Source organism: Macrotis lagotis, chromosome X (genome assembly GCF_037893015.1).
Source record: "Macrotis lagotis isolate mMagLag1 chromosome X, bilby.v1.9.chrom.fasta, whole genome shotgun sequence".
NCBI classification, from domain to species: Eukaryota; Metazoa; Chordata; class Mammalia; order Peramelemorphia; family Peramelidae; genus Macrotis; species Macrotis lagotis.
In genome coordinates, this window is record NC_133666.1 from 448241522 (window position 1) to 448254986 (window position 13465).

Genomic DNA, 13465 nt, shown 5'->3' on the forward strand with positions numbered 1-13465 from the left:
TAATTAATTAATTTAAAAAGTTTTTTCAGTAATAAAACTAACACAATACAGATTAGAAGGAGGGCAGCTAAGTGGTACAGTGGATAGAGCACTGGCCCTAGAATCAGGAGTACCTGAGTTCAAATCTGTCCTCAGACACTTAGTAATTGCCTTAATAAATGAATTTTTTTTTAAAAAGCACATTTCTCCCATCAATAGTGAGTTAAGACATTTAAAAAAATTTAAATAGATATCATTGATAACTTCATCTGAAAACTGTTCATACCTTTTGATCATTTATCAGTTGGGGAATGGTTCTAATTTTTATTAATTTGACTCAATTCTCTATTGTTGAGAAATGAGATCTTTATCAGTGAAACTTGTTTCAATATTGTTTTCCCACAATTACTATTGTTAACTGTATTTCCTTCCATCCTATTCCCCAAATCCCCATTTATTCTCTCCTTTTATCCTGCCCCTCATCAAAAGTGTTTTCCTTCTGACTACCTCCTCCCACTATCTACTCTTTCTTCTTTCATCCTCCCCTTTCTCCCATCCCTTTTCCCTCCTACTTTCCTCAAGGGTAAGATAAATTTCTATACCCAATTGCATTTGTATATTAATCCCTTTCTAGTCAATTTTCATAAGAGTAAGACTCAATCACTTTCCCTAATTCCCCTTCCACTCCACTACAAAAGTTTTTTCTTATTTCTTCTGTGTGATACAACTTAATCCATTCTACCTCTTCCCTTCGCTTTCTCCCAGTATTCTTTTTCTCACCAATTAGCTCCATATTTTTAATTATATTATCCCTTCAAATTCAACTCCTTCCTCTGCCTTGTGTATATATATATATATATATATATATATATATATATATATATATATATAAAAAAATATATATGTGTGTGTGTGTGTGTGTGTGTGTGTGTGTGTGTATTTGGTCCTTATTATATGCCATAATAAATGGGAAAGTTCATATGAATTTCAGTATCAACTTTCCATGCAGGAATATAAGCAATCCAACATCATTAAGTCCCTTCTTATTGGGGTTTTCTATTTTTATCTCTTTATGCTTCATTTGAGTCTTGTATTTGAAGGTCAAATTTTCTGTACAGCTCAGGTCATTTCATTGAAAGTTCATGTTTTCCCTCAAAGAGTATGTTTAGTTTCACTGAACAATTAATGCTTGGTTGTAATTCAAGCTCTTTTGCCTTCTAGAATATCATATTCCAAACCCATGAACCCTTAAAGTAGAAGTTGCTAAATCTTAAATTATCCTCACTGTGGCTCTGTGATATGTTAATTGTTTCTTTCTGACTGCAATATTTTCTCCTTGATCTGGGAGCTCTGAAATTTGACAATAATATTTCTGGCAATTTTCATTTTGGAAGCTCTTTTAGGATGTGATTGGGGGGGATTCTTTTAATTACTATTTTACCTTATTTTCTAGAAAATCAAGGTAGTTTTACTTAATAATTTCTTGAAAGATGATGTCTAGGTTCTTTTTTTTAACATGGCTTTCAGATAATACAGATTTCTAGATTATCTCTCCTAGATTTGTTTTCCAAGTCATTTGTTTTTCTAATAAGATATTTCACATTTTCTTCTAGTTTTTCATTGTTTTGGTTTTGTTGTATTATTTCTTGATTTCACACACAAAGTCATCAGCTTCCCTTTGCTCTATTCTGTATTTTAAGGAATTATTTTCTTCTGTGAGCTTATGTATCTTCCTTTAAAATTTGACCAATTCTGCTCTTTAAGACTGTCTTTTTCTTATTTGTTTTTGGAACTTTTTTCCAATTTGGCCCAATCTAGCTTTTAAAATGCTATCTTCTTCAATATTTGTGGGTATCTTCTTCACTAAGCTACTGACTCGGTTTTCATGATTTTCTCACCATCACTCTCATTTCTCTTAATTTTCAGCAAGCTTTTTCAGTTCTTCTAATCTGAGACAATTCATATTTTTCTCAGAGGCTTTGGATGTAGAAGCTTTGACTTTTTTATCTTCTTCAGAGTGTGTATTTTGATCTTCCTCATGACCATAGTAACTATCTATGGTTAAGTTTTTTCTTCTGTTGTTTACTCATTTCCTCAGCCATTGATTTGATTATAAATCTTTGTTAAGGTGGGGCTCTGCTTCCAGGATAGAGGGTGAACTGTCCTAAGCTTTTAGGGATTTTTGTAGCTGTTTTCAGAGATATTTCTAGGAATTTGTAAGTTTTCATTTTTTCCAAATTCTTATGATCTAAAGAAAGGTTTGTTCCACTCTTGGCATGTGCTCTTGTCTGTGGAAGACCACAAGCACTCCTTTCTATCTTGGAACAGTGAGGAGGGTCCCTACTCCACTGTGGCAGTAAACTCTGTTGTACTTCTATTCCTCATCCCGGGACTGGGACCCCAGATTGCAACCTACCTCTGAGTAGGAGCCAAGCCACAGAGTCCTGCCTCAGTGATAGCAAAGATACCTTTGTAATCTGCTTCCAATGCCCTTATCAGACATGATGCTCTGGAAGCAGCTGCCTCTGCTGATTCAGTGGCTCCCAAGGCCTGCTCCTAGTCTGCTGGGGTCTGGTCTGTGCTACTGAGGCCTGGGCTAGACATGGCTCCATCCTCATCCTGGTGCAGCAGACTTTTCCTGCTGACTGTCTAGGTTGTCAATGGAAATCCCTGGGCTGAGAGATCTGAAATCTGCCACACTTTCACTGACCCTGGTGCCCCCCAAATCTATTCCTGGATTACTTTGCTCCTCTCTCACCCCACACAATCTTCCAAGTTGTCTTGGCTTGGAAAATTGTTTCACTCAATCTTTTTGTAGGTTCTTCCACTCTAGAATTTGGTTAGAGTCATTAGGTTTTTGAAGGTGGTTAAATGGTATTTGAAGTGGTTAAAATGTTGATTTTTTTAACACAAGTATAATTCTTCACATTTATCCTCACTGAACTTTATCAAATTAGATACTATATAGTATTCTAATCTGTCAAGATCTTCTTGAAGTCAGTCTGTCATTCAAGGGTATTAGCTTACCCTTCCCATTTTCATATCATTTGTAAATCAGAAATGAATGCTATCTATGTCTGTATCTAAATCAATGATTTTAAAAAGTCAGATAATACAGTGGCAAGCACATATCCCCGGTATATTTCATTAGAAACCTGCCTTGTTGATGTGGCACAATAATTCAATGCTCTTTGAGTTATGTCATTCAACCAGTTCTAATTTCATCCATTTATATTGTCCTCTTGCCTATACCTTTCCAATGGGAATTATATTATCAATTATAACATTTTATTCTTGTTGCTCAGTTATTTTCAACTTTTCATGACCCATTTGACATTGGCGGGGGGGGAGATATAGGAGTGGGTTTGCTATTCCCTTCTCTAGTTCATATTACAGATGAGGAAACTGAGGCATACAAAGTTAAATGACTTTCCCAGAGTCATGAAGCTAGTATGTTTTAGAGATTGGATTTAATTCTCCAGTATTCTATCCATTGTGCTACCTAGCTACTCTATTTTTATTAAATACTTGGTTGAAATACTCAGGATTCAGTTGAGCTACAGTTTATAAACTCTATTCCCTTAAAAAAATATACCAGTATTTGCCTTTATACAACACTGTACTACCTTTCTCCCTAATCCATCATCTTTCAAATATTACTGCTGTTTAGCAATAAGGCCAGTTCTTTACTATCCAAGCATGTATTGTATCTGAGCAAAGTGACACAAATTCATTAAGGACAACTAGAAACTCTATCTCCTTACTTATTTGGGGCATCAAATTTTTGATATTCCTTTTATTTTTCTCCCTGTTAGACTTTGAGGCTAGTGTGAAAGTTAAAATTAATTTAATGTCTCAATATTAACTTTTACCAGCATGGTCAACTCCAGGAAGTTGTCATTTTGTTTGGGTTGTTTCACCATTGATGGATTCTTGAATTTGTAGTCTTAGCAAAGGTTTGTTAAAAGCACTAACTGGGGGAAGCTAGGTGGCACAGTGGATAGAGCACCAGCCTTGGAGTCAGGAGTACCTGGGTTCAAATCTGACCTCAGACACTTAATAATTACCTAGCTGTGTGGCCTTGGGCAAGCCACTTAACCCCATTGCCTTGGGGAAAAAAAGCACTAACTTCTTTTGTTTTGAAAATTTATGAACAAAATGAAATAATTTTAAAATGAAGTGATGTATTGATTTCTTTATGCAAAAGAATGTTTAAAGATGTTAGGGTGACTTATGATGCATTGGAGCATCATTATATTAGCAAGTTTAGTAATCTGTTCCTAGCACTACATTACATATTTGACACTGCTACAAAAATATGCAGTTCTTAAAACTAAAATCCTTTGGACAGGATCTAAGTCACCACTGTGTATGGTCATGATAAGTCTTTCATTTTAATATTAATTGTGATTTGGGGGGAAAGATATTGAATAATAATTTTGAAACTATATAAAGAGTTCTGTTGTTCATAAATAAACTGTATGAAAAACTCACTTCTTTGGATTCTTCATTTAAAAAAACTTTATCATGTTGTGTGAATCTACTTCAAAAGACTCTTGTCTAATTAGCTAAATAGACAATTATATGTTAAAGTTGCCAAAGCTGAGTTATGGGACTGGCTCTCAGAAGAGGGCTCTTGGTTAGAGATATAGATTTTAGAAGTCACCTATATTGAGTTTTGTAATTGAAGTCTTGAAAGTAAAGATCAATAAAAGAAAATGTAGAAAAGAGGGCATGGATACATCCTCAGAGTTCTGTGGTTTAAAATGTGTTTAGTTGGCAAGAGGAAAGGGCATCCAGTAAAGAAGTTCACAAAAATCTAGGAGAAGTAGGATAACCATGCAATGCATTATTACAGAAGAGGGTAACAAAAGAGAAATGAGGTGGTCAATAGTGTTGAATGCCACAAAGCAGATGGATACAAAGGATTAGTCATTGTATTTATTGTTTATTGCATTAATGATTTTGGAAGAGGGCTACTTAAATATAGTAAAGGGGTTAGAAAGTAGATTTCCACAGTTTGTGAAGTGGTAATGAAATTGTGAGTTTAGGTTATTTGTTCGGAAGTTTAACAGTGGAGAGTAGACAGGATGAAACCCTGATATCAAAATGGAGCCAAATTTTGTGGGTGGAATTGATTGAGTATACATAAGACAGTACAAACTAAAGATTCACTCATTATTGTTGTAGACCTGGAATGGACTTCAGAACCTATCTAGCTTATCCCCCTTATTTTACAGTTGAGGAAAATAAGGTTCAGAAAGATTTAAGTGGTTTATCTGGAATCACTTGAATTCAGCACTTCCAGGCCCCAAGATCTGTATTCTCCCTACTATGACATGATGTCTCACTATTGAGTAGTAAAGAAAAAAGTGGATAATTTTTTATCTAAGTTCATGAGGATATGGGAAAGTAAAGAATCTAGGATACCTGTAGAGAGCATGACTTTGTAAAGAAGTAGAATCATTCAGTCCTCTCAGACTGCAAAGAAAAAAAGAAGGAAAAAGTGAAGAAATTGAGAGATTTAGAAGAAGAAAGTTGAAAGATTTCATTTCAAATGACCAATTTTCTTATTAAAGTAAGTCCTCTTATTAATTTAATTTAATTTAATTTAATTGGATCCCCTGCTAAGAATTAGAGAAAAGACAGGGAATCAAAGAGAAAAGAGAAAGTTTGCAACCAAGAAGGGAAAACAAATTGAGTATGATTTTTTTTCTATTTGTTGATTTCTAGTTTTTGTAACATACTTATATCAAAACTGCCTTACAGGGAACATACTGGAATATCAATAAAAGATCCCTTATTCATTGATGATGATATTTGTCCTTCATTATCAAAGAAGATCATGGTATCAAGGAGGTGATGCCATGACGAGCAAATGAACTGGATTTGAGTGAGGGAGTACTGAGCTAAGTCACCAGCAGACTTCTCTTCTGAAGTCATCTGGGTCCAATGACCAGATATGAATTATAACAGTTGGAGATGGCTCTGGATGTGAGGTAGTCATGGTTAAGTGGCTTGCTCAAGGTCACACAACTAATAAAAGTCAAGTATCTGTGGCTGGATTTGAACTGAAGTCCTTTTGACGTCAGGATTGGTTCTATCTACTATACAACCTAGCTGCCTCATTCATTAAAATAGTTTAAGTTGGGATATGTATCTTTCCTTGACCTTTAACAATTTAAGAAATGTTAAAACTTACTCATTACTTACAGAGGAACAAATTTGCCAGGTAAGACTGAAGAAAGTGTTTGGAATGTGATAGGGCATCTGACCCTTGAGGAATAGATTCCTGAAGATCATCAGTTACATAATACCAGTGTTTATTTAAACATTCAGTGTTGTAGCTATTCTCCTTGTTTCACAGAACATCCATTAAAAAAGCATCACCAAAGAATCACAATGCTTTATTTGTCCACCTTCTAGGATACTGAAGAAAAAGATGCTGAAGAGAATGAGATTAAATTGAAATACATGGGAGGAAAATCATGTGTTATTCACACAAGAGTAAAAATGCAACCATCTGAAATGGTCATGAATCTGAGACAAGTCTTTCTGTCCGTGCTGATGTTTGGAGTAGCAGGTCTACTCTTCTTCATGTATCTACAAGTTTGGATTGAAGAGCAGCATACAGGTAATACTGCATGGTTATATATGCTCCTTTTCTGTAAGACAAGTGAAAATTCTTATAGGAATTCAGAATTTAAAAAAATTTAATCTAGAAGAAAAGGTTGAATTGCTTTTGCTCTGTCTTTGCTGCCTTTGATGTGGGCAAGGTCTCACACAAGATCTATTGATGGACCCATTGCTTCTTTCTTTCTGACTTGCTAGCATGACCTCTAGATCCCATATGTATAGTCACTAGTTTGTCCTTCTAAGATCATATTTTTTAAGAAGAGGCTCCATTGGCATTACCCTGATTACAAAAAAATCAAGGAAATTCTGTCACCCTTAACAAAACATATACTAGTGGTAGCAGGTCTTTAACATTACTTCCAAGGGAAACACACACACACACACACACACACACACACACACACACACAAACACATTCCATTAGTCTTTTCTGTCCATCAAAGGAGAGGTTAGTCATAATTCTCTTTTCTTCTCTTCTATTATTAGTTTCTATAGGGATAATTTTCTGAAAAATTAAATAAATACATATAAACTTATAACTGTTGTTTTCCATTGTTGGGGATAATGGGGTACAGTGAATTAATATAATCAGAAAAAATGCTTTATTGCTAGTGTCCTACTCTTGATTCATTTAAAAAAAGAATTATTTAAAATATGCAAGAATTTTCTTTGTGAAAGTACAAAAGACTGACAAATAACAGATAATTTAAATCATTATTCCACTGTTATTTTTTTCCATTTGGGCTTTTCTTATGGTAGCTAAGTCTAATGGTCAGAAGTTACACCTGATTCTATTTTCTGCATAGCATCATTATCATTAGATATTTTTAATCAATACAAGTATTTTAACTAATGAAGTATGCAATATTGATTTGAGTTTTTTTCTGTTAGCAAGTATACCAAATGTTTGCAATAACTATTAACTGAATTTCTAAAAGTTCCTCATCATGAGGTGGTTTCATCTGGTAAGGCAGCACTGGGGGGATAGTTCCAATGTACTACTGGTGCATTATTCTGGCATATTGAATATTCATAGTCCCTAGTGTAAAAGGATGTGTTTATTCAGTCAGTAATAGTTGAATGGCTATAGTACTGACAAATACATTAAAGAAACCATTTCAGGGTAAGCTAGGTGATGCAGTAGATAGAGCACTGTCCCTGGAGTCAGGAGGATCTGAGTTCAAATATGGTCTCAGATACTTAGTAATTACCTAGCTGTGTGACCTTGAGCAAGTCACTTTAATACCACTGCCTTACCAAAAAAAAATGAAGAAATCATTGCAGCGCCTTCCCTCAAAGACTGTAAAGTTCTACAGAGATTGAAAAAATCCTAGTAAGTTCCTAAGATGAATTTTTTGGTAATTCAGAGAAAACCTTGAAATGGAGGAGGGGCAACTTGGAATTGTGAGATAGTTTTCAAAAATGACTTTCCTCATGTTAATTTTAAATATGGGGTTAGCGAATTAATATTATTGTTCTTTTGTTGTTTTATATGTATTTATTGGGGGTCCTTTACACATTACCCATATACATTAAATGGAATTCTCCCATATAACTCATTCCAAATTCTCCCAAATAACTCATAAGCCAGAATAATCAAATTGCTCAGCATACGAAGCATTAAATCAGACATTGTGATGCCTTTTTCTCCCTTATTTTAATGTAGAACAATTTTTGAGATTTTCCTACAATATTGTAATGTAAAGATGAACCATATACTTATACCTAGATTAAAATCCAATAAATTAATTTTTGTTGACAAATCTTTACATAAATGTAATATATGTTTCAAATAATTTTAGAAATACCTTTAAATGCAATCATCTTAAGTCTCAGTTAATGAGACTTAAGATAAGTACTTACCCTTTCTAGGTCTCTATTTTTTCATCTGTCAAATTGGAATAATTATAAATGTACTACCTACCTCACAGTTTTGTTATGTAGATCAATAGAGATAATAGACATGAAATCATTTTTCATCTTTAAGGGCTGTATTCACTGGTGCCCTCACAACAGTGATGAGATTGAAAGGCTTTTTTAACAGAAGAGGCAAGTAGGATTAAGTGATTTGTTTTAGGCAACTCAATAAATATGTTATAGAGAAGGTGACATTCTGCATTGATAGAAAGAATTTCTTCACTCAGGATTTCCCTGTACCAAGGAAATCACAGATCTTACCTCTGTTTCAAAGAACTAATGAAAAGAATGAGAAGTCATGAATGGGTTGTGAACTGTACCTTTGGATAGAGAAGCCATAATCAATTAAATCACAAATCCATTTGTCTATAATAGAGTCTGTGTCATTAAAATAATATGTCTATGAAAGAGGAAAATTCATTTCTTGTATATATCTTTTTACATGCAAATTAAATTGTAGGCAAGCTTTCTGTTCAGCCATATTGCTTTGTTTAATAGATGTCTTTCCCTGTTCCTTTATCAATCAATCAGTGGAATGATCCATTATTTCAATGCCAAAATTGCATGCTGAAAACTATCCTAAGCCATTTAAACTGAATTCTATTTTATAGTATTAAATCTTTGGATCATTTCTAACCTATCTCTTAATTCTTTGACATTTTCTTTACTAAAGACTATGATACATATCAATTGTTGGCCAGAGACAGACTTTATAATTTTTAAACTAAAAAATGCCATATTGTTCCAAGTATTAGCAATACTTTTGCCCAAACCAATTCTGGCTTATACACAATTTGACTCTAGCATTTAATTATTGCTATGTATACACACTAACACACACATCCTGACTAATGCACAGATATGTAGTATATAAACAACCAGGTGATACAGTGGATAGAGTTTTAGATATGGAATCTGGACAAGTCACAACCTTTGTCTGTGTTTCCTCTTCTGTAACCAAAAAAAATTCTAGAGAAGGTCATGATAATTACTTCAGTATCTTTGCCAAGAAAAGCTTTAATAGCACTAATTATATATATATATATATACTATATGTGTGTGTGTGTGTGTGTGTGTGTGTGTGTGTGTGTGTGTGTGTGTGTGTAGAAATGTAAAATAAGCTAATAAATCTAAGGATCTATCCTTAACCCTTAGCTGTTCAATGGCTTTATCCAAGCTACTTTGGATAAAAAGTAACTTACTTTTCCAATTTTGAGATGACCTGAAGTGGAAAAAGATAAATGTCATCTTGCATATAAAAAAAATTAGACTCTAAAAGGTTCTTCACAAAAAAAAAATGATGAAACAAATGAAATAAGACCCAAGTAGAATTTTTATAATACTTCAAGGTGTGCACAGGTTTTTTTATAGCACTTTAAGACATAATTGTGATCTCATTTCATGCTCACAATTAACCCTGGAAGATATTATTATCCACATTTTACAGAGGATGAGACTGAGGCAGAAAGATTAAATGACTTGCTCAGCCAAGGTCACATAGCTACTAAAGGTCTGAAGCTAGTCACATAAGGTCTGAGGTTGGAATTAGAGCTCAAATCTAGATTAAAATACTTACTAGCTATAAAGAAGCTGAATTTGAGTAAATTGCAAACTCATTATGAATCATCCTTATGACATGGCTAATAAAATGTTGTGATTTTAGCCTGCCTGAAGGAAATTCAAATGTCCATAACAAGGTTGCACTCTATCTTAGTCAAATCATTTCTAGAATTTTGGATGAGGTCACTTGGTATGCTAGAATTCTATAAGATTTTTCTATAATTCTTATTAACTTTCAGGCAAAATTATATATATGTATACATATACACACATATATATATATATATATATGCACTTCTATTGGGATAAAAATTCTAGCCTAATTTTGGCTAATGAGATACTTTATAAGTAGTGCACTTATCTATGGTGTGATAAAAAAGCTAGTTTTGAATATACGAGTGTTTCAGTTTTAGCTCATTAAATTCTTAAGTCCTTCTAGTCCATTTTACCTGAGGCCTTGAAAACTTAATAATATGTGGAACATTTACTGAGTCTTGCCAATTTTACCTGAGTTTTTCCTAATTAAAATCTCTTTACTATTTACAGTTACCTTCCCAAACTCCCTTGGCTTATTTAATTAAAAGATAAAAATAGATGATTTTTTCAGCTGTTGTGGATATCTAAAAATAAAATGCAATTCTCCCCCCACAAATATTTGCTTTTTTCATAACCAAATCAACATTCTGACAGACTTACAATATATTATAATACAACTTCCTTATTTTACAGGTTAGAAAACTAAGTCTCAAGGAGGTTAAATTCTTTGAGGTATAAAAAATAAGCATTAAATTTGGATTCAGAAGGCTTGGATTGGAATCCCATGACTAAGATAAACTAGCTCTAGGATAATTATGGGTAAATCATTTAACCTCCATGAGCCTTGGTTTTCTTGTCTGCAGAATAGTCATCTATTTATTGCACATTTTTTTCACAAGTTTATAAGGAAAAACAAAAGACAACAACAAAAAAATTCCAGATGGATTTATGTGTGTTGAGGGAATTGAGTAACTGGGAGATCAAGTTCATTGAATATGATTCACTGTGCTACCCAGCTGCCTTCATGGCACTATCCTAGATATCATTGAAAGATTAGTTGGGTTGGTGGTAGAGAAGACAGACTTCTAGCAAAACATAGGAGGAATGTATGAATAGTAAGTTTCTGAAGTAAAACTCAAATCCAAGACTCTTGACTCCCAATCAATGCTCTATTCCTTTGTATCACTCTGTTTTCCCACCATTTCTTATTCGTAATCCAGTGTTTTTTTCCATGATGTTATCCTGCCTCAGTTAATCTTAATGCAGAGAAGACCTAAATCATTACAGACCAACTCAAGGACTAAACTTATCTCATCAAGGCTCTATTCCTTAGAACTTTTCTAATATGAAGTTTTACCAAGTGAACCTAGTCTCTGCATCTTTCCTCGTATCTCCCCTCTCTCTCGGGACATGTAGTCAGGGAGTATTCAGTCACCCCTGATTAAATCACCCCAATGTAAGACTTAGTGATAGAAACAACAAAAGGAAGGCAAACAGTAATCATCACATTTATCCAAATCCAATATAATATTTTTTTATCCTAACCATGCAATGTAGATCAGGGTCTCAAAGAAGTTAGCCTGCTCCTCTCCCTTCAAGTTATTTTATTGGCATTCCACATGAAGATCTCTGAGTTTATTATTGAAGAATAAAAATGTTTCCTAGGTCCACTGATATATAAACCATAGGATTATGTCAACTTGTTTAGGTTTCGGGTAATAAAAGGAGATTTTGTCTCTTTTTTTAAAAAAAATGTACAAAGCTAGTATTGATTTTTCTTAAAAACTAGTAACCTTTTAACTTTCAGTTTATTACTTTCCTGACTTCATTATCTTTAAACCAAAGACTTTTGAGGGATTACTAATTCTTGATTCTCTCTGATTTCTTGAAGTTTGAACTTTCATCCCCTTCTCACCAGTCACACATTTGTTAATATTTTATTCAAAAGGCAGCAATATATTCTATATTCCTGAATAATAAGAATCTCAAGTGAAAGGGGTCTCATAGGTTGTACATTTCTCCTGTTTTACTAGAAGTATCTCTTCTCTACCACCAGTCCAACTAATCTTTTGATAGTATCTAGGATAGTGTCATGAGAGCAGCTAGGTGGCACAGTGGATAGAGCACTGGCCTTGGATTCAGGAGGACGGGAGTTTGAATCCAACCTCAGATACTTAGCTGTGTGACCTTGGACAATTCACTTAACCCTGATTGCCCCGCAATCAGGGCCTCTGGACCCATATCTGGCCATTGGATCCAGATGGCTCCAGAGGAGAAACTAAGACAGGTGACAGCATAGCATCCCCCCACACTCAAATCCAATTCATGTGCTAGCCAGGGCATCAGCCCCCTGAATTTGTGATCTTCTTCAAAAATGAAGGACAAACATTAGTGCTGTATACAATGAATCAATGAAATGGTGCTCTTTGGCAATGACCGTATTGCAAAACTATTTTCCAAACAAAATCAACAGAATTCGAATATCCTTTGAACCAAAATTTGAATCTTCTATGATCAGGGAGGTGAGAAGTCACCCTGACAGTTATATCTTTCTTCATTCATTCCTAACATGCTACCATCCATGGCAACAGGGACTAAAAACAGAAGACCTAAATAGTTTATTATTTTTCGCCAAATGCAGACTGAATCTTAATAGCCCCTGACTGTGTTTTAACTGTGCTATTTGAGTTTCATAGCTGAGAGAAAAAGCTTCACAGCTTCTAGTTTTAAGCAAGAATAAAGCTTTCCCTGTTGCTTTTTTTCTCAAGAAAGAGATTGCAGTGTTCAGAATCTAATCAGCTTCCATGCTTAGATTGTTCCTAAGTAGACCAGTTTGCTCTTTCTAAAAAAGAAATAACTAAGCTGGTTTGGATTTACAGCCAGATACATGTGTGCCTTTATCATGAACCTTTCTGAGATTGTTATTTTCCTTTGAAGTCTACTTAACAATCCTGTCCAACTTTTATGTGATATTACTATAGTGAAAGTTATTTATCTGTGTACAACTGAACCATTAAAAAAGCAGCTTTTAATGTCTGGGGACTTTTGCCCATCTTTGCATGAAAATTTAATGGAATTTTTATGAAAAAATAGCATTTCCTTAAATTGTTCTTGAAGTCTGTAATTATGTGAGATAGTAGTTACTGTATTTCTGTGTATATAGATGGTATGATTTCTTAATTACAAATATATGAAAATGTATAAAGTCAAATATTTCATGGATAGGCCATGAATCAGAAAAATAGAATACAAGGCTGTATGATGGATAATTGAAGATTTAGGAAGCATTGTTATTGTAGTTGGACACTGGTTTTCATGTTAAAAAATAATTATGGGC

The 13465-nt window shown here is 34.0% G+C and overlaps 1 protein-coding gene across 1 annotated transcript in view; it reads left to right on the forward strand.

The window, feature by feature from the left end:
* The window catches only part of CHST9 (carbohydrate sulfotransferase 9), a 388835-nt gene that overhangs the window by 62042 nt on the left and 313328 nt on the right, over window positions 1–13465 (forward strand). Inside the window, exon 2 of the mRNA XM_074207181.1 lies at window positions 6406–6613. Within this exon, the coding sequence (XP_074063282.1) occupies window positions 6454–6613 (160 nt within the window). The 5' untranslated portion in view covers window positions 6406–6453. The remainder of the gene's footprint in view (window positions 1–6405; window positions 6614–13465) is intronic.